This window comes from Talpa europaea (assembly GCF_964194135.1).
Source record: "Talpa europaea genome assembly, chromosome: 4".
In the NCBI taxonomy this organism is placed as follows: domain Eukaryota; kingdom Metazoa; phylum Chordata; class Mammalia; order Eulipotyphla; family Talpidae; genus Talpa; species Talpa europaea.
Genome location: NC_140070.1, coordinates 14,535,258 through 14,561,656, shown reverse-complemented (window position 1 = coordinate 14,561,656; position 26,399 = coordinate 14,535,258). Strand labels below are relative to the sequence as shown.

Below are 26,399 nucleotides of genomic sequence, written 5' to 3'. Positions count from 1 at the left end.
TCCATGTGCTTATAGACCTTACACTATCCAACCAACCCCCTCATTTCAGGGGACCTTCTAGAAAGGAGTGAAGTCATCTTTTGAAAACATTTCCTAGAAGCTAAAAAATGTAAACCTATGTCATTGGCTACGTCTATGTCAAATGGACCTAAATTTAAACATTCAGATTAACACAGGAAATGCAGGCTCAATACTGTTTAGAAGAGTCTTGAATAGATTTCCTTTAGCAAATTCACCCTGTAACAGCAAGCCACTGAGCTGACCCCCAATTCAATATAGAATTGCTTGGTCTGATTTTATGGGGGTTAGCTTGCATTGTAAATCATCATCCACTAAAGAAAGCCTGGTTGTCCAGAGGGTTGGTAAGCATCTGAGCAAACAAGATGTGCTTTGGCACAGGCCCATTGGCAACACTGGCACAATTGAGCTCCACCTGGGCAGACATGGAGAAAGCCAGCACGTCTTGGAGTGGGGCCCAACTTCAGCTGCTCCAGAAAGGCACCTAAATCAAAAGAATGTACCCATCCTTCTAAAATGAGAACCCAAAGCACAGGCTGAAATACTGTTAAAATATCAGTTGGGCAACTTGACCCAAGGGAGTGCCTACTGAAATACATACTGCAGTTCTAGGGACACAGGAGCCAGCTGCCTCTACTGATGTTGGCAGAGTCAATGTAGGCTCCTCGCGTCATTCTGGCCCCTGTCCCTAAGTCTGTCAATCAGGTAGTCAAAGAGCAGAAAGTATCATCCAAAACCGTTTTTAAAAAGTATGAGATAAAGTTTCAGGTCATTTGAATTTCAGGTCAGTCATTTATATTTTTTAATAAAATCTGGAGATTATATATCTGAACATTAATGTTTCTGTGCCAAAAAATATTATAAACAAGAACCTTTGGTGGGGAGGCAGAGATTGGATTCTTAATCAAATCTTTCTATTTCAATTAGAACATTTTCTTTTTAACAGAGGAGTAAAAATTATAAACCTGAATGACTTTCTGTCACTGTCCCCAAAGGGAAAACAATGTGTCTAAATGCATTTCAGTCACTATGATGATGTGTGATTTAATCACAAACATAAAAACTGCTTTCCATAACAACTTTTCTTCCCATACAAATATCTCACTTGGGTAGAGGCCCCAGTTTTAGGCATCTAAATAATTCTTTTCTACCCAGAATCATATTTAAGATAGAATAATACTCTCAGAATTAAAAACAGAGGAAAGATATGAAACATTTAGTTCCTACGTATTAATAGCTAAGATTTGAAAGTGTGTTCCATCACACGTTTGAAAGTGTGTTCCATCACACGTTGCTGTATGCAAGAACTTGTTCAGAATACAGATTCCTGTATCCAGGCCCCAGGAAACTGTAATCAGGGGGTCTGGGGTAGGGACAGAGACCTGCATTTTTAATAAGCACCCCAGGGTTCCTGATACAGGTGGTCTTGGAAAACAGCACTGCAGGGAAGAGAATTCATTCCTCTTGCAGCTATTCCTGCCTCCAGGCTCCTTCTCCCAACTCCATTTTTCATTTGACACTTTTTAAATAATCCCTAGTTAGATCAGTGTTTTTCAAGGAAAAATCTTTGAAAAGCAAGCACAAAATAACAACAACCAAAAAGGAAAGCCAGGGCAGCGTGTGTGGAAGCTGCCAAACTCTATATATCAACATTATACATAGGGCAGGACAGAATCACCATCATTCTAGGCTAATTCTCTCATTTTAATCTTAACACAATATTTTAAGCACTCCCCTGACTATTAATTTTGTTATCTGCATTCTCCAGTTACCTCATTCAAGCTACAAAATGAGATGACGCCTGAAATTTAAATCAGTCTCAATAGTCTCTTACACTGGGTTTTCAATAGGTCTTGCTTCCCTTTACTGCATCTCCCTATTTGAATTCTTCAGAGTTAGAATTCTTTATCTTGTCGCTTTATTTCATTATTTTCCAAAAGATGACTTAGAACCTTCTGGAAGTTCCCACCCAACCAAAAATGTGATTGGTTGCACTACCTACAGTAAACTTATATTTTTAAATCACAAATTCAGATTTTCACTTAAATAACTACAGACATGGCAAGCTACCCAGGAGTTGCCAAAGTCAATATGTTAAGTCTGTCTCTAGGGCAACAGACTAAAGAGTAGTAAATGAGGTTTTGAACTGCATTCCTGCTCACTTCTGATTTAGCAACAGGCCTCTACATGTTCCCATTGTGCTCTGGCCATCCCTTTGTCTGATCTGGAAATCACATGGAGTGACTTGGGTTGTTATTCTGTTTTTTTTAGGACACTCCACTTCAATTTTTCTGCCTGTCTCCACACATAATATTTTTGGCTAATTTTCACTATCAGTTGCCCCATACAAACACAGACCTACACACACCTCACCACCATTTAAACATTTTTTCCATGTGAATTGAGGACTGTAAGTATTCAGTGCCTTAATTAGAAATCTGCAAACCCCTCCACAATGGACCAGTGCTGATTCAGTAAGTACTTCCTGCTGCTTTTGTAAAAGCTCTTCTCAGGTTTTTGTGGTTTGTTTTTTTTTTAAGCCACTACACAGATGATCTCTTTGCACCCAGTTCTAGAGTTTCACAATACATCTTTTTGGAAACTCAAGAATATACTATACTACCAATGCCAGAATGTCAATCAATCTAAATTATCCTAGACCCTAAGTTAATAATTCAGATTCATCTAACTATAATCAGCATTACTTGAAGGGTAAAGACACACAAAATCTAGTGTCCTAACTAAACAAAATATATGTGGGAATATTTAAGATATAATGACATGAAGGATGCTGAAAAACATAATACATAGTGATGACTTTTTTTTCACCTGCACATATTTACACCAAGAAACAATGACACAACCCCACAGAGCTAAGCTTTTTCAAACTTTTCAGTTGTTTGCATCATCTGTTAATTCCTTTACTATGTTTAAATTATCTTGTATGATTATTTAACATTTTATGAATAGGAAACAAAAATCAAAGAAACTGAAATTGTAACCAATCAGATCACCCAATTCTCAGTCAAATCATTCAATTCTTAGCATAAGTCATATAAAATGCAGGTTGTATATTTACACAGATTACCTGACACAGAGAGGCAAACACACTAAACATTCCATTACAGGAACTGCATGACTGGCATCAAACATCTGCTAAAACAACACTTGGATCTTTTGCTATATCACAAACCAAATTCCTAAATTGGTATATATTTTCAAAGAATTTGCTTATGCTTACCATAGTAAGAGTGGTTTATTTCAAACACTAAAGGAAGAATTAATTTCTCAAAACCAACTTCTCTCTCCCAATGTTGATAGGGTAAACATCAAGGAAGGGAGTAAAATGGAAATGGCCCCTCTGAACAAATCTTATTTATTTTTGTCCATGAATGAATGTGGACAGAAAAGGCCCTGATGATATGCACACTCACAAAGTACAAGTCATATTTACCAATCATCTACATATTCATATGTCTGTATTTCAAATCTCTATCCTCGCTCGGTTATCATTCATTGCAATCCACTATATTTGGATAATCATGGACGAAGTAAGCTTGTGTTCTTATACCAGAATTAGCAAAAGCAGTCCAAGAAACAAAACTCTAACTAGCCTAATAGCACCAGCTATCAATGCTCAAGATCCATTTTTGACTACCTGGAGAAAAACCACATTAATCCAGTCATAAATATAGCAATGATGGTCAACTCAGTTTCCGCTGCAAGTAGTCAGAAATACAGCAAATGCAGCTGAAAGAAAAAGCAAAATCACCGTGGTAGGTCGGTAATAAAGAATATAGTCTTGAACTGCAGGATATCCTATAAAATGAAAATGTAATTTATAAATCATGTTTAATGCTACCAGAAACCAAAAGTAGAGCAATAAGGGAGTATTTGTACCAGACCACCTTCAATAGATTCTTCCAATAAAACTGAATCTACTGAAGAGAAATGTAGTTACATTACTTTTTAATGAAAGGCAGGGAAAACATCTCTGGTCATTTACCTATACAAATATCAATTTCTTAAGTTAAAAAGAAAAAGTTTTGTCAGGGATATCACATCTATTTTAAGTTGTAGCAACTGAAAGATGGGTATAAATGGGTATAAAACTACTTCAGAAGCCGAGATGACACTTTTACCTGACTCTCTTAACTTGCCAGAAACTGAGTCTTTCATGTTAATGATAAGCTAGTGATAAGTTTAATTGTGAAATTCAAATTATTTCATAATGTGTAGAATAAGATTTAACTATAGTTTACTCCAAACTGGAAGATGAGAAAGTTATTTCATAGAAAGAGCTCAGCTTTCCACAAATAAGATTAAAAAGGAGGGTGGGGTTAGCTAGAAAACATACATTTCCCCCAGCAAATCTTAATCTTCCTCTCTAGGTCTGCTGCAGACGGAGGTATCATCACTGAAGGAGGAAACTCTGGGCTAGGGAGATGAGCTGCCCTGCCTCATCTGCATCTGTCACTCAGTTCTGCTCCACAGACACTGAAGAGGTCATGCTTAATGGCCAAAAAATTCACTAGGTGCCTAAAGGAGAAAGTAGAAAAAGATAGGCAGGCCTCAGGGTGTGATTATCTATTTAAGCATGCAACTGTATTTTAAACATAATTAGACTAATTGCCTCCCAATCTCAGCTGATGCATCTGCACACACAATTAATTAGAACTGATTTTTTAAAGCCCTGTTTGCAATTCTTTGTCCCCCACTTCTACAAATCAAATTACCAAGGAACAAATTTAATTTTTTAACTTTTATTTTAAGAGAGACACAAACTTACATTAACTGGATCTGATCCATTAATGCAAGTATTTTAACTAGCAATTATTTTACTCAAACTAAAAGCCAGTTCGAATTTTTTCATCTATAAAATAATCCCACGGTAAATGACAATCTAGCAAGACTGCTATAGAAAAACATAAATCATCTAACATATTTTCATCTAAAAATAGGGGACAGATTTCTGTTTTGCAGCAAATTAGAGACGTATACTATATTAAAGCCACCTTTTACCATGAGTATTATATGCCACTGGTTTTCCTACTATAAATTAAATGTAGTTGAGGAATAAGAAAAAGATATGGAGGGCCCTTTAGAGAGAAAGACATGATGTGCTGGGAAAAGGTGATGACTGAAGACAGAAGCTCAGATTCTGAAACCAGAGATGAAGCAGAAGCGGGTAACAGGGAGAGATAAGAAGACACTAACAAAAAGTGAAGGGGGGCGGGGAGACAAGAGAAAATGCATGCCTGATGGTATTGGACAGGGATTATAGCAGGTGAATAGCAGAGGCAGTCAAACTAGCTCTGGCATCCTGTGGATAAATATTTGCAGAGTGAATGACTATGGACAGCATCCACAGCAGCATTAGGGGGTGTGTGCTGAATCCAGGGAGCACATGATAAATAAGGGGAGCCACATCTGCAGACGGAAACTATGTGAGCAAGTCTGACGGTGGGAGTGAGAGCCAGAGAATGCAAAGTCAGACAGGCAGACCCAAGATCTCTGGCATCTGACCTTGAGTTCAGAAGGAAGGTGGGAATCAGATCTGGGGAAGAAGGTTGTGTCACTTGACAAATGATGGCAATCCAGATGCTGGGGAGGGGCACAGAGTCGGTTTAGGGGTCAAAGAGAACACTACTCTCCTGAAGACAACAAAGGAGTTTCTGAGCTTGGAAGTGGAGTATGAGGGGGGCATCATGATATTCCAGACTTGGGGAACCCCCACCTGTGCTCTCTCACCTGGACAGTTCTGCTGCTCAGCTGGCAGATGTCTGTGGCTATCCATATGCAGGCACCAAGAGTCCTCCAGCTTGCACTGCACTGCCTCCTTCCAGAGACCTTGTGACACTGCCCCAAATCGGTTTTGGTGACTCGCCATTAGAGGCAGAAGAGACAGCCTCTCTGGGCAAGCTGACCAAGTATGTGGTAAGGCCCAGAATCACTTGTTAGTGAAAAAACAAAATACAAATAAGGCCAGTGCCTTATCAGAGGTACACTGGGCAACAACGAGAAAATAAATTTTGGGCAAGCCAAGACTCCCAGAGTCAACAAGCTGAAGAAAACATGCAGATTTATGTTGGTGAGCACATGACTGCAGTCATATTTACGAGTCCACGCGGGCATACTAAGTGGACTGTACATGAAGGCTTCTAACAGGATTAGATTAGGAAAAGGAAATTCATTTCTGACATTAATCAACAAACTCAGGACACTCCCCAGAATCCATCACAATTTGGTTGTAATATTTTGCAAAGAACAGAAAGGATATCTGAAGGTTAATTTGAATCCACACAACATCAGATGAGGAAATGTGCTCCAGTCACGACACAGCCAAGATTAATAGGTGTTTCCACCCACTTCTTAAACAGTTTTAGGTACAGAAAACAATGTTACTTCCCTTCCCAAGAATATGTTAAGCATAGGAATTGGCAGAAATAGATGAAAAAGACAGTGTTCCTTTCCATACACTCATTATCTGGTGTTCTGGGGAGTTTTAACAATTTAGTGCTGCCCTATCACAACGCTATCGGTTAGAAAGGGTGTGGATCCATTTCCGTGAGCTAAAAACAGAGATACTTGCTGTCGTTTGAAATCATGTTGCTCATCTCTTAGGGGAAAAAAAAAAAAAAAAAAAAAACTCTTGGCAAGATTATTTTTTAAGTCATTCCACATTTATCTCTATAAAACAAAACAATACAAAATGAATCACCAAATAAGCAAATATGACACTTTAATTTACTCGCCTATAAAATTGCTCAGCTCCAGCGTAAACATCTGAATGACTAACAATCATGTTCCTATTTGCCTCATTTTTTTCAACATGAGGTGTGCAGAGTAACCAACACGCATCAAATGAAAATGATTCACTCATTTGTTAACTTAGCAAATTCTTACCAAGGGCCTATTATGTTCAAAGTAGTGCTCTAACTGTGGGGGAAATAGACAAGAATAAATTTAAAGTCCTGGCCCTCAAAGAACTAACTTACTATCTATGGGGGGGGGGGGTGGAAGAGATAACAAAGAAATATATAATTTTAAACAAGCACAAGTGCTACAAGGAAAAATAAAACATGGCAAGACTAGAAGATGAACAGGAGTAGAGTGAGGGGATTTTTGGAATTGGAGGTCAGAGAAGATTCTTCTAAGAAAGTCATTTTTTTTTTTTTAAGATTTATTTATTTATGCATACAAGACCAGGGTACAGGCCAGAGGTGCAGGGGGGTGAGAGGATTCACCAGAGACAGAGTGGGGAGCAGAACAGGCAGACTGACTGAAATAGACTGCTGAGGGGAGCAGCAGGCAAGTCAGGAAAGGTCTGCTGCACCATGTGGGTAGCTCCATGGCCGGGGATTGAACACTTGCTGCAGAGGCTGTGGACAGCTTCACAGGCTGTGTCTCAATCCCTTGTGCCACCAGGGAAGCCCAAGAAAGTCCTATTTGACACAGGATCAGACTGAAGGAAGGATCAAGCCATATTGCGATCAGGCAAAAGCAGACCTGCCTCCTCCCTTCCAGGCAGGGTAAAGAGCAGGTGCCAAAGGCCCCATCTCGGTGCTTTGATGAATATCAAGGAACTTGCATGGCTGGAGGAAAATATATAGGCTACAAAGATGAGATAGAGAGAAAGGGCCATCTCAGGTAGACTGCTTAAGTCTAATGGGCCATTTTATGGTTTTGAGAAAGTGTCACGTCAGACTGAGTGGGATACAGAATGACGACTCGAGGAGACACGGATGGAACAGGAGGATGAGAGAGGAACTTTTCATAGTGAGAGCTCAGTCCGATACTCTGCATGCTTTCACTCTTTATATTTTGTGTGGAGTTGGGAGCAACTTATTTAATTCTATCTAAGGAAAGATGTTTCTACGTAGACTCAATAATGCACACTCTTCTCAATGACTTTATTAGTTTGAATAATTGGAAACTGTTGTTTCAAGTAATCTCAGGCGAGCAGCCTCAAAACTCAGGCACAAAACAAGATGACCGCCCTCCCCTCTTTTATTATAACTACATGAAAGTCATGTAGTTGTGAATAGTTCTTTTGTCCTTAAACAGGCTATTTGAAAAACAGAAGCATAGAGTCTTTTATTGTCAATTCATGGTTCACAAAGCCTCTGAAGTTCGCTTTTGTCCTTCAAAAGCTTTTAATGGACAGGTATATTTAAGCCTTATTTTAGGCACTGTGAGAAACAGAATGCACTGGGAGCGGTTTATATCACCCTTTTATGAAAGAAAAAAAGATATCAGCAATGCAGAGTGACCTCACCTATAAGGAATGCATCGGTGACAGGGAACAACGGTGGCTTCCTTCATAAGGAAACACAATATGTTTCAGAAAAATGCTTCATTACTTTTGAATGATTTAGGGCTGCCCAGTCTACTAGAAACAGTTCCAGTCTTCAACCTCTATTTGTTTTATTAACAGAGCTGTTTGTGACAGCATTCTTTGTTCAAATGTTAAGGAAAAGCCTCGCATATTCATTAATCAAAACTACATATTGTTTAGGTCACCTTTGATCTTACCTGTTTGTGCCAAGTAAGCGTATTTATCAGTTAGAGGCTGTAAATGATAGATTGTGTATCTACAGGAGTAAGGACTCTGCATGCTCTCCAGAGACTCAACCATGTGAGATGTGGAAGGTAAAGTCAACCCAATGTTTCAGGTTGCCTTTAGTATATAAGGGGAAACCCTACATTTTCACAATTGAGAGATTGTTGAGTTTGCCGTTTTATGAAATTTATCAGTTTTCTTTTTCAAACAGTGATTATCAATGCAAACCAAGTTATTTGAGAATAGAATGAATTCATTCATGGTTTACCCAGATGCAGAGTTGCTGAAATACTACAGAAAGCCCTCACTAACATCATGGATACTGTGACTTTACATGAAATGCCATATACCCACATGGCGCAGCAGACCTCTCCTGTCTCGCCCGCCCACTGCTCCCCTCAGCAGTGTATTTCAGTCGATCTGCCTGTTCTACTCCCCACTCTGTCTCTGGTAAATCCTCTTAGCCCCCACACCTCTGGCCTGTACTCCAGTCCTTGTGCATAAATAAATAAATCTTTGTAAAAAATAAAACCCAAACAACCATATGTATCCCTTTGTTCATTCATTCATTTTCCAACCTGCTTATTCCAGTTCAGGGTCTCAAGTAGCCAAAGTCTATGCCAGGGCACAGTCAGAATCCAAGGTGGACAAGACACCCTTCCATTGCAGGGTACATCACACACACACATGCACGCACATACACTGAGACCACTGAAACATGCCAATGAACCTAATAACCTAATGTGCACATCTTTGGGGTATGGGAGGAAGCCAGAGTATCTGAAGAAAACCCACAGAGCCATGGGGAGAAAATGCAAACTCCACACAAATTCCATACAAAAACGTGGCCCCAGGTCTAGATCTTTTTCATCAATGTTGAATAAAACAACATTACTTGAGGATCTGCAGTACTTCGTTCTTTTGATATCACAAAACATCCTGCTAAATATTTTCCTCTCAGGTCAGGTAGTTAAGAATTTAATTTCTTAAGTCAGAGACATGTTACTCCATATAATCAGTGCTTAAAATAATTTCATGACCATTAAAAAGTGTTACATTTTCAAACTAAAGTTGCTACTGTTTTCATTCTAAAGCTACTGATAGTTACCCCCAACTTTGCAGGTGTATCATCCAGTAGATGACTGTCAATAATCAGCCACTCTGCAGAGCACTTGTCAGAAAACATTCAGTTATAAAAATTGATATTAAGTATCAAATTGGAAATCTATTGACTTCAATGTATCTTTAACCCACCCATTCTATTCTTTGGCTTAATAGCCCAGGGTCAGGGAACAATGTCAAGATCGTGAACATTTAGTCCAGGCACAGAGAAGTGTGTACTGAATGACTAAATATGTGCATGAGTAAGACACAACCTCTTTTTTCATGTATTTTAATTTTAACATACATCACTGAACATAAAGCAAGTTAAATAAATCCCCAACCAGTCAACAATCCCCAGCTACAGGAGGAGTAGGTGGATTGTAGCATAGCTGCAGTTAAAAATAAGACATTAGTTAATGACAGGTACCCTCTGCCCAGATACTGACCTGATATTACTGAATTGGAAAGACAAAAAAACTCACCCAGTTGGGGCTGAGAAATTTACATATCAGGGTAATGTGAAAAATAAGTTGCCTCTCAGTGCAGGAAATAAAGAAAGCTGGAATCACAAAGAAGAAACTTAAACCTAGGAACACACGTGAATTTACATAATAAATATTCACGTAACATTCCCACTCCATCCACACAAAGCTCCTCATTCACTGCATACCTGGAAAGCAGAGTGAGACACATTTCTAGAGTTACCAAGTCTTCCTAACATGTTGCTCCTCAAGATAGGTCACTCCTTTTCATCTATAATGAAATGTTAGGTAGATCTAGTGTTACTTATTTGTAGTGATCACATAAGTTTAGTTTCCTACTAATAACTCAAGGTATTTCTATGCATTATAGTTAAATATTTGCTACATTAACAATCACACAGATTCAGCCTTGCCGGTATCTAGAGATCCTGGGGGTCTTGTCATGTTTCATGTCATAGCTGGCTGGCTTATGATTCGAGAGTTGGAAAGAGTCCCTCGGGGCTAATTTATTCTGCTAACTGCCCTTTTCTTCCCCCTTTCCGCTTCATTCTCAAGAATTTTAATTTAATTTTAAATGGGTATGTTGCCTCTCGTGGGATTTCCAATGTGGAGGCACTGTTGCTAACCACCTCATGACCTGTGCTTCTAACATCCCCAGGATTACCTACCACAGGAATGACTTAATATATCATAATCTGCATCAAAACAGAGGCCTGCATCACACATAACATTTTCATTACAAAAAGAGATTTGCAAGCCGAGAAATCACAAGGTGTTTGATAACAATCAACATTACTGCCAGATACCTAATTCCTATTAGATCTTTCTCATTTTCCTCTGTCAGAATGATGATGTGCCTGGGAGGAAGTGGACTGCTGATCGCAGAGTTTAACTTTTATATGGCTTTTGATTCAAATCAACAGAACATTCTTTCTAATAAACTAGGAAAATAGGATTTCTAGACCACCATAGTAAGTGCAACAGAAATGCTCTAGGGCCAACCTCAAGAGAACTGTTATTCAGGATCTAGTTACAGCCCAAGTTTCACAAGGTTTTACCCAGTCTTTGGGTAAATGTGCATGGCAGACTGAAATAATGGAGAAATGAATGAGACTGAATGCACCAAAAACATACGCACGGTTAGGCACTCTCTCTTGTGAGGATGTGAATGTGTCCACACAGACCTTTCCAGGCTGTGAGCAATCTATCAATTCCATCAGGAAGTTATTCACTGAACTGAACTCCTACTACTCTTTCAATAGTAAAGAACAGGAAAGAGGGATAAAACAGAATTTCTGCTCTCCAATGACAACTTGGTACAGGAGACAATCAACAAGAGAACAATCAACTCGCAAATGGGGACAGAGGATACCGAAATTAAATATAGTGAACAAGTTATATTTATTTCTAAAACATAGGTCTATATAGTTATAAATATCTATTGAAGTAGTAACATTTTAAGGAGGAGTGCATAAAAGATAAAGTGAGTCAACTGCAGGGCAGGTGGATGGAAAATAGACTTTTTTCTCTGCTTGCAAATCTCCTTTTGTACAATGCTGCACACCTGAAACTTATGCAGTGTTATAAAACCAACATTATCTCAATAAAATTAAAATAATAAAAATAAATAGCATTTTGGAATGACCTTTTTTTTTTGTTTTTTTTTAGTCCCTGCTGATGGTTGCAAATTGCTGAGACTACCATAAGGATTGTGGAGACAACAGGAGGCAGTTTAATTAAGAAGGCAGTAAAAGCTAACCAATAAGAGATGGGAGAAAACCAAACAGTGAAAGAGACAACCTAAGGGCCTCAGTAAAGTGTGAATCAGCAAGGTAATGAGTTAGTTTTAAAGGTACATAACATCAGGATGTAAAAACAAGCAGTGAGCTCAGGGTCAGGTGATAGCACTTCCACAGCACTGGGTCCTATTCGGAACTTTATTACCAGGCAAGGAGCTATTCTGGACCGAAACCCAAGCAAGATGAGCAGAAGCTGGAGAGCATCCAAAGGAAAGTGACTGAAATGATTAAAATGTTAGGAAATGGATCCTAAGAGGCCGTGTAAGGGAAACAGAGTTATTTGGGCCAGATAAAAGATGGTGAGGGAGGAGGTGGGGCAGACATTGCCTGCAAGGTTAGGAAGGAGCTGGTACAAGGAAGCATTTCTTTCCCATTAAGGACAGGATGAGAGGAATGTGATTAAATTGCAATGACAGGGGTTTGCATTTGATACAAAAAAGAACTTCCTGGCTATGAAGACTGCAAGGCACCAGAATAAGTTACATACAAGCTTTTGAAAGATCCTTGTAAGAGACTTTTTTAAAATAAAGTAGATGATCATCTTCATAAAATGTTCACTCAGTCCTTTCTTACCCTACAAAACCAGGAAGTGAGTATTTTAGCTATAAATAGAAGCTCCATTTAGAAAAAACATAAACTTACTGAAAGTTGAAACACAGCAAGGCTCTTTACTACTGCTGCAGTTCCAAAATTAATTAGAAAGTTATGAGTTACATAAATGCATTTATTTGGCCAGAAATGCACTAGTCACCAAAAAAAAAAAAAAAAAAAAGCAATCAGTTGCTCTAGATAAAGAGATAAAAAGATAACCAAAACATGGTTAAACTGACTTGAATATGTATTTAAGCAATATACTCTTGATGCTATGGAAGAAGGGGTAGGAGTAATAAAAATCAGCCACAGAGAAATAAACACTATGCAGGCACACATACATGCACACCTATGAGGACACAATAATCTTTCCTAATACCAAATTTTTAAAAAATTAGAACTGCATCACAAAGCACATCTAGTTTTTCTTATAGCAGTCTTACAGACTGTTTTTCAATACTATGCCAGATAACAAAGTCAAAAGATAAAGTATTTTAAATTATTTGAGTTATTCCCCATATAATCAAGACAGGAAGGAAGACAAGAAGCAGCAGGGGAGAGAGGGAAGGTGGGATAGACAAGCAGTGAAAACAGTCAGAGATGGTCTAACACAATGCAAGTGGCCACGACTCTTATCCTAGGAGCAGGTAACAGGAAGAGGCACAAGAGATAAGGCTACTCAGCTTTTCCTTTCACAGATGAGGCCCACAGAGCCAGTGTCACACTCCAGTTAGAGGTAGAACCAGGACTATGCACGTAGCATCTTTTGTAGTCACTAACCTATGAACAGTTTGTACAACTAAAGTTCAAATTGGCAGTTAAAAACAGAAGGAAATGTGCTGTAACACTATTATAATGTTGATTAAGTTACCATAACACACACACACACACACACACACACAGAGGCAACATACAAATAGGTTAATTTACAATGTAACCCGTATATGCTACTAAAAGCTCCAATTTCTGCAAAGGAGGTGAGCAGCAGGCAGCAGCATTTACTGAGTGTCTACTAAATCCTGGACAGTGAGATGCCTCATCTCTGTAAATCTCAGAACTTTGGAACACAGATCACCATCACTCTACAAAGGAAGAAAGGAGGCCAGGAAGCAACAAACTTAAGAGTCCCACAGATAACAAGGAATAGAGGAAGGCCCGCTGGATGCTAAATCCCCTGCCTTTTCAACTACATCACATTTTCTCTCCAGCAGAAACCACACAGTGCAGAGAAAGGAGCATTCAGGGGAAGAAATCAATACCCTGCATTTCCCCTGAAATTTGTGAAAGAGCTTCTATATTCTTTGGCATCTTCTCCACACTTGATGGAACCTTCTTCTAGATCCTGGGCTCACTCACACTGCCCTCAGTGAGGGTGACCATATGGCCCTGTTTGCCCCAGACAGTCCCGGTTTACCCCTGATGATTCTGCACAGTCAACAAGAGCATCCCTTTCCACTGCCAAAAGTGTCCCAGTACAAAAGATAAATTACATGGTCACCCACATATGCTCTCACTGCACACCCCCCATCCAGGCTTGTCTGACCCCAGAAAAGCCCATCGGCATAAACATCAAGTCCATCAGAATAGGTAGCAAGTCAGCAAAAATGGGGAAAGCCATAGGGTTTGATGAATTCATACCCATCCAAAGAGCAGAACATTCAGTATGTGAACATTCAAACTAACTGTTGGAATTTCAGGCAGCCTGACAACTTCACAGGACGATGACATTTAGGCAGCACAAAGGCAGGTAATCCCAGGCAGAGGAGCCCCATCCAGCCATGCAGCCCTGCTTGGAGCTTGCCCTCCGTCAGGCTCCCAGGTTGTCCTGCTTTTTCTGCCCTGCCCCACTGCCAAATGCCCAGATTATCCAGCAGTTCATCCTAAGGTTCCCACGGCAGGTACCACAGTGTGGGCTTCTGAGGGGACTGCAGAGATAGACCATGGGAGTGCCAGGGTGGCGGTGAGGTGCACATTTCATCTCACTGCACCAACGCGCTATCCAAACACCAAACTCGGTTTGTCCTAAATTTTCAATATTGGAGTTGACCTTTGCCACAGTAAATTATGTCAAAGACGTCAGGTTGCAAAGGAACTCTGATATCAGACAAGCCCTCATTTCTTAAAAGAGCAAACTACGGCACGTGGCATTAAATCACAACGTTAGGACTAGCAACCAGGTCTCCATCATTCTTTCCACTGCGAGTTATAGGAAGGTTGTTGTCAAGCCTCCATCTACCTTTATGCCTCATACCTGGGACTCGATACTTTTCTGGTGCCAGAGTTGGACTTTCTTGGAACAGTTAATACATAACATTTTACTTGTTACACAGTGATGCCTGTTTTCAACACTTCAGTTTCAGCAACTGCACTGTTGTACATCAGAATTGAGGCTTCCAATAATTCCAATAGTCTGGACTTGTTTTATGAAAATGAGTGGAAAATAGAAAAATGAATAGCATTATGTGCTATGAAATATATAATAATGAATGAAAACATTTAGGTCTACCAAAAGGACCAGAAGTCTTAGCTTTATAGACTTAAGCTTTTATTTTGTTTTGTTTATTTTTGAGTTCAACTATATGTGAGGGGTAGGGAGTAAAAACATGATAAGCTAGAAAATTGCTATCAAAGAGAGTACTTAAAGACATGTTTGAGGGGCATCCCTGGTGGTGCAAAGGGTTAAGCACTGCACTGCGAAGCAATGCGCAGCCTCAACAGCACGAGTCCGATGCCCAGCTGGCCAGGAAGCAAGCCACATGGCACAGCAGACCTCTCCTGACTTGCCCGCTGCTCCCCTCAGCAGTATGTTTCAGTCAATCTGCCTGTTCTGTTCCTCACTGTCTCTGGTGAATCCTCTCACCCCCCACATCTCTGGCCTGTACCCCAGCTCTTGTATGCATAAATAAATAAATCTTTAAAAAAAACAAAAGACATGTTTGACAATGGAAAAAACATTGTCAACTGTCCATTTGAATAAGCTGAGCAAAGGAAATTTAAAGTTTAAAACAATTTTATTTATTATACAATGTTTAATCTCTGTTTAATGTATTAAAGAAAGTTTAAAGTCCCATAAGGATCTTTAAAACTAAGAAATTACATAATTAGGAGTCAGAATACTTCCAACTCTATAGAAACAGAATCTCCTTTAGCAAAGCAAATATTATACCAACTTTCAAACATTAGTGCTCAAACACACTTCCAAGAACCTGATACAAAATGCCAGGGCTATTTATACCCCCACTGACATCTTGCTCTATTGCTTTATAATTGTGTTATTTGGGAGGTACCTCATGTAAATGAAAACCAGATATGAGGATATACCCTGTAGGAAACTTTCATTTCATTTCCGTATAATCCTTCATTATTAGAACCACTCAACTACATCTGAAATAACAAAAATTTACTTCTGTTCATTCATTGCTGAATGATAAACAGTGAATATACAGTATTTCAAAAGGATTTTTTCCCTGTCAAAAATAGTTTAAGGAATTTTTTATTTCCTTGGGCAAACAGGGAAATGTTCAAACTTGACAATGCTTGCGTGTCTGCACTATATTCAATGTAACTTAAAAATTCATTTGCACATCCTCCCACTGCTCTCTTTTTCCATGTTTCACAACGCAAATAATCTACTACTTAACTGCTACTGTCAACCATTTGAAATGGCACCTCCATTCCTTTCCCAGCTACCCCGAAAGAGCCCACTCACACATCTATCTTTAAAATGGCTGTGTTTACAGCTACCCATATGTCACCATTCACGAAGCAACTGCTACCCTCCGCCTGACTAGGCATTGGCGAGCACATAGCCTGCAGAGGATCGCGGGGCCACTGTAAGTGGTCGGGCACAGGGATTTTCTTTTTTAAGGTAACTACTTTCAGAAGTCTGCAAAAGACATTTTTAAGTGGGAAGATATCATAGTTTCATGATAAAACTTTTGGGAGGATGACAGGTCTGAGTTCTGGAGGGAAGGAGCCATACTGGTGAGCTTGTTTCCAAACGTAATGTTTCTGTCACAAGGAAACCTCACTCTGCTGTCTTGCTGCGCAAATGAGGCTTCCCTGAACTGATGTCTGCTGTGCTATGTGGGTTCCTCACCACATTATGTTGCTATGTTAATGTTTCTATCACGAGTACGCCTCATTATATTAAATACAGGTTTCCCCACTATCTGAAAGTAGAACACTCCTATTTGGTATGATTTGGTAGGTTGTTTTTCAGATGAAAATACTATTATCATTCACTTATATGAAAAATTTTTGAGTGTCTCCAGACCCAACAATAAAGCCTACCAAATCATACCAATAGGAACAATCTTCTTTCAGCTAACAGGGAAATCTGAGTACTGTGTTACTGTACTATTTTCTAAGGAATCCTGCCACAAAGTGAATTTCAAAGTAATTTGCCTTTTGACCTTAAATGAAAAAGGCTTTATAAGCATCCTATCAGGTTTGTCTGAACCATGTTAAGGCAATGGACTGGAGAGTGGATGCATTAGTAAACAGAGTAGGTGCCTGACCGAAATGAGGGAGTAGAAAGCATTCTCGCTGGCAGAGGTGGGGCGGGAGGGAATGGAGGCATGCAAAGCAGGGCCGGGGATAAAGACAATATAGTCCCAGGTAGAAAATGACAGATTTCTTTTTTTTAAGATTTTATTTTTGTGTAGAAGAACTGGGGTGGGGTGTAGGCCGGAGATGTGGGTGGGTGAGAGGATTCACCAGAGACAGAGTGGGGAGCAGAAAAGGCAGATTTACTGAAACACACTGCTGAGAGGAGCAGCGGGCGAGAGAGGAGAGGTCTGCCGCGCCATGTGGGATTCTCGGCAGCCGGGATCGAACCAGCACTGCAGAGGCTGTGAACAGCTTCACAGCGCTGTGCTCAACTGCCTGCGCCACCAGGGGAGGCCCAAGAGTGATGACTTTTATGACACTAATAACACCTCATTTACAGCAATGCTATAATTTTCAAAATGCTTGACATTAATCCTTGCATTTATCCATAAGACAACCTATTAATTGGGAAGTGTTAACCCATTCTGCCCATTTTACAGATTATAAGAGAACAGTGCAAAGGGTTTAAGTACACATCTACTGTTGAGAGAATGCAAAGCTGAGAATCCCTAGATGGTCATTAGAATTCATGTCACTCATTCATTCATTCATTCATTCATTCATCCTGGCATTCATTTGTTTTGCTATGGGTTATGTGTCCCAAAAAAGAAATGTTCAAGGGGCCTCCCCTGGTGGCACAGCAGTTGAGCACTGGGCTGCGAAGCTGCTTGTGGCCTCTGCAGGTTGTTTTGCTATGGGTTGTGTGTCCCAAAAAAGAAATGTTCAAGGGGCCTCCCCTGGTGGCACAGCAGTTGAGCACTGGGCTGCGAAGCTGCTTGTGGCCTCTGCAGCGCTGGTTAGATCCCCAGCCACCAGAGAGCGTCCCACATGGTGCCCAGACCTCTCCTGCCGCACCCACTGCTCCCCTCAGCAGTATATTTCGTCGGTCTGCCTGCTCTGCTCCCCACTCTGGCTCTGGTGAATTCTCTCACCCTCCCACACTTCTGGCTGTACCCAGTGCTTATAGAAATAAATAAATAAATCTTTAAAAAAAAAAAAAAGAAATGGTCAAGTCTTCACCCCCAGTACCCGTGAATGTGGCCTTTCTGGGAAATGGGCTCGCCCAAGTAAAGGTAAGGTCATACTACTTTAGGATAAGCCCTAACCCCATGACTGTGTCCTCAGATGAGGGACATTTGGACACAGGCACATGGGCAGAGGTCATGGAAAGATGAAGGCAGAGGTTGGAGTGATCCGTCTACTGGCCAAGGAAAACCAAGGATGCTGGGCGATGTGAGAAGTTGGAAGGGGTAAGGGAAGAGTCTCACCTGATGGTTTCAGGGAAGGGCAGGCTCTGCCAACACCTTGATTTCAGGCTTCTGCCTCCAGAACCGTGAGAGAAGAAACATCTCCTGTTTTAAGCCTCACAGTGCATGGTATCTGCTACAGCAGTCCCAGGGAACTAACAAACATTTGTTCAACAAACCTCTTTTGCGTACATGCTACGTGCCAGACACCACAATGGTTTCTGAAGAGTCAACAAGGAACCAGACTCAGCAGTCCCAGCCTACCTTTTCCTTGGTGGAGCTTAGGGACCTGAGGTTATGCATTTTTGTCCTGAGGGAACCCAGTGACTGATGGTAGTGTTGGAACCAGAGACCAAGACTTCTGATCTACAAACCACCTTCACACACACCAAGCTAAAAAAGGTCTGGTTTCCTGGCCCACTGTCAGGATAAATGAGCTTCATTTGGTATCTTCTTTTATCAGAAAAAAAAAAAAAATGCAGCAAGAAAAGTGAAAAGAAGCTCCCCAGGTTTCAACTAAGACAAGCTTCCCTGCCCAGAGCAGCACGCAGGGCGCACATCCAGGGAGAACATTGGCCACTTAAGCAGAGCGGGGTTAATGGAAAGAGGCCCCTGGGGCAAGACGCAGGTCACTTGCTGGCCGGCAGACCTCAGGCAGGACAATCTTTTTCAATCATTCTTTCCACATCCACAAAATAGCACATCCTACCTTCTTACAGAAGATAGACCATACCTAGAAAAATGCATCTTGCAGAGAAGCATGTAGAATGTGATCCTATTTCTAATCACTTTTTTCCTTGAAAAAAAGACATAAAAACCACTGTGGTGTGACCACCCCTGGGGATCAGGAACAGATTGGAAGCCTTGGTTTTCTCCTTTCTATCCAGTTCTGCCATTAAGCAGAGAGAAAGACACTACATAATCATTTAAAAATGAAGCATAATTTAATGACTTGTACCAACATGTGTACTTTCCTATAAGCTGTTACATCTATAACGGGTGTTTTTTTTTTAAAGAGGCAGACATATGTGCTCAGACACAAAAAGATTTCCCAGGGACAGTAAATAGACTATGTCATCATCTATGTGAAAAATGAAATTCCATTCATGTTAAAAACAACAGATCTATATGCATACACATAAAAATGTATACAAGATGGCCTCCCTGGTGGCGCAAGGGATTATGCACCACACTATGAAGCAATCCGCAGCCTCTGCAGCACGAGTTCTATCCCCGGCCAGGCAGGGAGAAACCCACATGGCGCAGCAGACCTCTCCTGTCTCACCCGCTGCTCCCCTCAGCAGTGTATTTTCAGTCAATCTGCCTGTTCTGTTCCCCACTCTGTCTCTGGTGGATCCTCTCACCCTCTGCATCGCTGGCCTTTATCCCAGCTCTTATATGCATAAATAAATCTTTGGGGAAAAAAATGTATACAAAGACCTCTGGAAGGACAGTCACACTTCCTCACACCATTTTTATACTGTTGAATTTTTTTACAACCAGGATGTTTTTAGAATCTCATTTTAAGATTTACATTTTAATGTCTTAAATAATACTACTACTTAACCCCAGAGGGTTATGATGAGACCTACCTGATAATGGTTACATGATATATCATGTGATACAAAGAAGTATTAAATATTTTTTAAGCTGCCAATCAGTATACACCACAGAGAACTCCTCCTGCCTTCCACCCCAGCCCCAAATCCCAGCCTTGCACCTCACCATCAAAACTGACCTTAGGAATAAAGAAAGGACGTGGCTGACATGAGAACTGAAGCAAGGGGCGAGGATGAACAACAGGTCAAGGATGTCTACAGCATGTCTGGCATAAACAAACACTTTTTTTCGATTTTAACTCGGCCATTGAAAAACATCAAAATGTCTTCCCCATGCAAACCACCACAGGAAAGTCTTGCTTAGGTCCAGTATGAATTAATAAAGACCCCAGGCCCCGGCACTGCAGCGTCAGTGACGCCCGTGCCAGTGAGCGCCTGTTCTGAGCATCAATCCCCAGGGACGTGTCCTGCTGTGTCCTGTCCACTCCAGTCCCCTTGGTCCACCCTCCGGCCAGGCATTTAATTCAGGGGTGACTGTACAAGTAGTGGACAGAGGAGGTGGACAGAGTCTTCGTCCACCTTTTCCCCTCATTTGATGCTTCACTCTATGCTGTTTTATTTACTGTTTGTGTTTTTACTTGCCCAAGGTGTAAAGTCTTTTTCAAAAGAAGCACGCATTTTGCCACCTTTGTTTTAGTACAGGTCATCTCACAAAACTGAGCCTCCAGCTCAGAAAGCAGCTGTCCACAGGTACTTACTCATGACTAGACATCACAGATGGTGCTTAGAGCAACTCACGGCTAGCACTAGCTCCCCTCACCCTACCTGGAGCAACCCTGTGATCTGGCCTTGTTCCACAAACTCCCTTCAATTGTCTTTCTGCTGCCTTTCCTTAGGGAATACCTCAGACACCCTAAGCACGCTCACCAGACTCCAGCTACAGAACTTGTGAGAGGGAAGGAAATAGTAGTAGTCCTCTCATCCCAGTACTTCGTTTCCACAACTCCACAATGTTCTGTCATATGTGGAATAGTGTCACATAAACCTCCTATTTCTGAAACTATGCCAAGCCAGTTGAGGAGCTGGGAAGGAGCTGAAGAAGGCAGGGACAGTTGCTGTATCTACGCAGTGAAGAACAGAGAAGACTGGACCACTGCAGGCTATAAAGAATCAAGCCAGGCCTTGAGGATGGCAGAGGACAGAGAGGCCACTCAAGGGGCCAACCTCTAGAGGTGCATGTAGGGTTCATGCACTAGTCCGCTGGGCTGCTGGACCAAGTGCCACAGATTGGCTGGCTTTAACAAGACATTTCCTCAGTTCCAGAGGCTAAAATTCTGTGATCCAGTGCAGGCTGATTTCTCCTGAGGCCTCTCTCCTTGGTTTGCAGATGGCTATTTGCCTGGGTATCTTCACAGGTCCTCCCTCTGTGTCTCTCAGCAGGACTCTAGTCACTGTGTAGAGCAGGGCCTGCCCGAATGACTTTTCACCTTGATCACTATCTAAAGACACTACCCCCAAATATAGTCACATTCTGAGACAGCAGAGATCGGAAGGAAACAGGAATTTGGAGGAACACAATAAGAGAGACAGAAGGGAGGTGTGCATGTGAATATGGAGAAATGAAAGCATACTCAGCATCTGCAGAAAGGAAATTCAGCTGTATTTCCCCATCCCCAGCATGCCCTACTTTTACCTTTCCTCCTTGTCTCTCAATCCAAGAGTCCAAGCTATACTCCCATTTTCTGACCTCAAATGCAGAGCTCTTGCCAGCTATACCACTCACCTGCCCCTTAGCTACCCCATGGCTTGGGGTGGCTCTGGATGCCTTGCACATAATGGCATTCAGGCCATCGATTGTTTAGTTCACACTCCCTGCCACCAGTTCTTCCCAGAAACCATAGCCTATCCCACCTTAGGTCAGGGCCTTTGGAATCCTTTCTCCTCAGCCCCTGCCCCAGCCCATCTCAACTAACAAATATCATTTCACCCTTAAGATCTCAGCTCAAATGCTCCTTCCTCAAGGAAGCTTTTGAACACTACATGCACACAAGTACACACCACACATCCAGACACCCTCACACGAAACACAGATGCTTCTCTCCGCCACTCTCTGTCACATTTGTCACGTTTAATGACATACCTGCATTGTTAGCATGTTATTAACATGTGTCTCTCCCACAAGACTGATCATGTAGTCATGGATTTATAAGCAGGTTCTGTATCTAGTTTACCCATCATTATCTACCTAGCAGCTAGTGACTGGCACCTAGTAAGTGCTAAATAAATATTAGGCAGGGCCTTGTTGGCGGCATAGGGGTTAAGTCAGCACCATGGTGTTATTGCCACTATGGCCAGAGTTCAATCCCCAGCCAGAGAGCTAACCCACATATGGCACAGCAGACCTCCCCCGTCTCTCCTGCTGCTCCCCTCAGCAGTGTATTTCAGTAGATCTGCCTGTTCTGCTCCCCACTCTTGTCTCTGGTGAATCCTCTCAACCCCTCCACAACCCCACCCCTCTGTCCTACATCCCAGTTCTTCTATGCATAAACAAATCTTTTTAATAAATATATGTTAGGCAAAGGACAGAATAAACTGTAAATTCATGCAAAAGTTGTCATGTGATCAACTTTTGCTGAATAAAAGTAGAGGTAATGTGAAATCATTGAGAAATAATATATAAAAAGAAACAGGCACAGATACTACTAGATCTTAAAGCAATGAAACCACATACTTAATTAAATTAGTTCATAATTCCACAGGAATTATTTAAATATTCCTTCCACATCTAGTTTTGCATATGTATATTTAACACATATAAATGTTCTGTCTTCTGTAGGTACATTTTTTAGTCCATTGAAACGGGTCTCTGCAGTGGCGCTCTCCCTGTGGCTCATTCCACTGCTTAACTTTGACCTAAAACCAACGGGAATTCTTAACAGACTCCCATGGTGACTCTAACCCAACACTTTTTCATTTCAGGCAGGAAACACAAAAATTCTGGGAACAAGATGTGTGTCCCACATTGGAAATGTTCGTATGTGCTGATAACAATCTACCTCGGCGAAACGCATGAGGAAGCCACATGGCCAGCATCTAATGGAACATAGAACATAACTAATAAACTGAAGCAACATTCCACATGTTATCACTTTCAGCTTCGTGCAACATGTGGAAACCGGCTCAAGCACCACTTGGTGGTGTCAGAACATCTAAGGGAAGAGGATGCACGTTTGGGATTTATTACGGTCACTCAGTTCAGAGAAGAGTCCCGAGGAGCGTGTTACAACCTCCACATGGCTGTTTGTTACAAATTTCTGACTTTTAAAAGCAGTACTTTTCTGCAATACATTTAACTTTCAAATGCATGGGATGTTTGTGTAGCACTGGCTGTTATAAATTCTTTAAAGTAAACTATAAAAACCTAAAGGAACCAGGCACTACTCTTGAGAAATTATTTAGATTAAAAAAAAAAAAACTGTTCTTTTTATAAATATTGCAGCATTTGCATCAACCTCAGACTACTGAATTTTTTTTTATTTTTTTATTTTTTAAACAATATTTTCTTCCCCCCAACCCCCACTGAATAATTTTGTTGTTTGTCCTCCACTCTCTGTACCTTCCCCCCAAAGTCATAATTTTCTTGACAGCAACTATTTTATCCAAATTATAAAAGTTCAAGTAATTCTTGTCACGCTAAATAAGAAACATGAGGTTAATTAGGAAAATCATATAGCTAGGAAAAGAATATTAACGTGATCACAATCTCAAAATAACTTACCTAAGAAAAAGGAAGCTCAATTTGGGGAGCTTAGTCTTTCAAATAAATGAACATTACAGCATCACCTAGTCAATTTCCATATTCAAAGGAAAAGTTAAAATTCAAAGGACATGAGTTGAATTTTTGAGGCCTCTTCAATTCCTTCTTATCGGTAATCAAACATTCAGTGCATTCCTCACAACAGGTGAGGCAATGCCTCAACAACCTGGCTACTTCTATTCACAGCCAGAAGCTATGCCTTCTCTAGCTAATTAACAAGGAAAGAAAACCTCACCAAAGAAAACACATCTACTCCTTCATTAAACTAAGTAGACCTGGGTCAGGTGTTCAGAAATTACCAACTTTATCACTGGTTCTGAGGCTAAAATATTCATGAGTCCATATATTCCAATCAAGCAACCAGTAAAACTCCATAAAATAAAGGAATTCTAAGCAAAGCACTATAAGCAGATCAATCTCAAACAACATATGGGCTTCAAATACAGAAAATCCTTCCTAACTCAAGATTTTTGCTATCCTGAAAAAATTAAATATGAATCAAAAGAAATCAGAAGGCTCAGGGATGAAATTTTTCTAGGACTTGATAAGCTTGACATATTTTCAATCTAATACATAGTAATATTTTTAAAAGATGCTCTTAAGGGGCCTCCCTGGTGGGGCAAGGGTTAAGAGGCAACCTATGAAGCTATCCGCAGCCACTGGCAGCCACTGCAGTATGGAGTTAGATTCCTGGCTGGCCAGGGAGCAACGACTTGGCGCAGCAGACCTCTCCTGTCTCCCCTCAGCAGTGTACGTTGGTCAATCTGCCTGTTCTGTCCCCCATTCTGTCTCTGGTGAATCCTTTCACCAAGACTCCCCACCCTGCGCCACAGGCCTATACCCCAGCTCTTGTACGCATAAATAAATAAATCTTTAAAAGAAAAAAAAAAAGATGCTCTTAAGAAGGAAGTAAGGGAATGAGTTACAGCTGTCCGTCACACCTGTGGATGGCTGGTGGGTAGGTCCTCCAAAAAGTCAGTCATCAGTTTTGAGTTTACTAGAAATATTTGAAAAAAAATTCTCATCCAACTTTACAGTTCTTTAAAAATAGATTTTATTATTTTGGCCAATTGTCGAAACTGTTTCTTCCAACAAAAATGGAATCGTTTTAATTAGATGTCCATATTACTTTTGACTACAAAAATAAGAAAAGTATGTCTTATTGGGGTGCCATCACCCATAACATAATTTATAGTTATTCACAATACTTGACTTTCTAGAAATTTAAATTGTGGTTAACTGCCCAAATACTTAAGTTTCACTTAAATATTTAGCTTCACTTAAAATTACTTCAGTAATTACTTACTATAAATCCATATCTATGAAAACATTACCTCTAACTCCCTGTAAAACCCAATATGAAAGCTGGATTCTCTGCTGTCTTAGTGTAGTCCTAAATGACATTTTGTTGCCACAGCAACAGAACTCTGCTACCTGTGGCCATGATTTGTTAAGAATTCCTCCAACCAGTAAATTCTGTGCTATGCATTCATAAAACCAATAGAATGGCTCTAAGCAACATAAAAATTAAGGTTTCATTTCCTACTCAAGATTTACCCACAAACATGTTTACAACACATATGTACACACACACACACAATTATGGCTCTCCCAACTCCATCCAAAAGGTAAAACCCTACCAAATTTCCATCTTACAGTGGACATACACACACAAAAAAACCTGCTGTTTTAGATTTCACTGAGTAATTGCTGTTTCCTAAAACATATCTTAAAAGATCATAAAGACTATCTGGAGACCCTTTTAAAAATCAGAAAATGAATTCTTTATATGCAATCTCCTTCCAAAAGCAAAAAAAAAAAAAAAAAAACATTCTGCGGCATCATTTCCTATCTGTTCCAATAAATGTGGCTTCTTTAGCAATGAACTGATTTAGAAAAATCAAACCAAAGGATAAAGAAAACATGTGATCATCAACACCTTTATGTCCCAAACTGCTTCACAGGCTACTCACCCTCACCGGGGGGCTCCAGGCTTGCACCCGTGGCTGCTGTCCACCCTGTGAGCTCTGCATATCTTTTGAGCTACAATTAGCCACAGCGCTGCTCTGAGACCTTAAAGCACTTGTGCAGTTCATGCCACCGCCCCCACCAGGTCCAGGTTTCCAAGGCCTCTGCTTGATGCCATCCAGAAGTCTGACCAGCAGGATGTTACTTGGAAGCTCCTCAACGCCCGAGCCAACGAGAGTCCTGCACTCGGGACATCTGAGTTCATTTCGGGAACCTACAATTCCCAGCAAACATCGTTTGCAAAATGTATGCTGGCAAGGCAAGACCTTTGCAGAAGCATCGAGCCGCTCTAGACACACAGGACACTCCAGAAGATCCAACAAGGCAGATTCATCCATCTTTATCTAGTTTACTGAGGAAAAGCTTCAGAAATGTTCATAGCTGTGTGCATCCCTTAAAGTGATTCATGTAACATCCATTGCAGATCTTGCTCTGGAGTCATGGGAGGAGAGAAAGAAAAGATTGAAAATTAGTATTGTTTTGGGGGAAAAGGTTCACAGAGGAGCCAAGAGCCAAAAAGTCCACAAAAGTGCTTCCTCTGCATACTGCAGCTTTGCTTTGGAATGTGATTCCTGAACTC

The 26,399-nt window shown here is 40.7% G+C and overlaps 1 protein-coding gene across 1 annotated transcript in view; it reads right to left on the bottom strand.

The window, feature by feature from the left end:
- SH3RF1 (SH3 domain containing ring finger 1) overlaps nt 1-26,157 on the bottom strand; it is a gene marked incomplete at both ends in the record, with an annotated part of 142,695 nt that extends 116,538 nt beyond the window's left edge. Inside the window, one exon of the mRNA XM_084232146.1 lies at nt 25,765-26,157. Coding sequence (XP_084088272.1) covers nt 25,765-26,157 — 393 coding nt within the window. The remainder of the gene's footprint in view (nt 1-25,764) is intronic.
- Between the last annotated feature and the right edge of the window lie 242 nt (nt 26,158-26,399).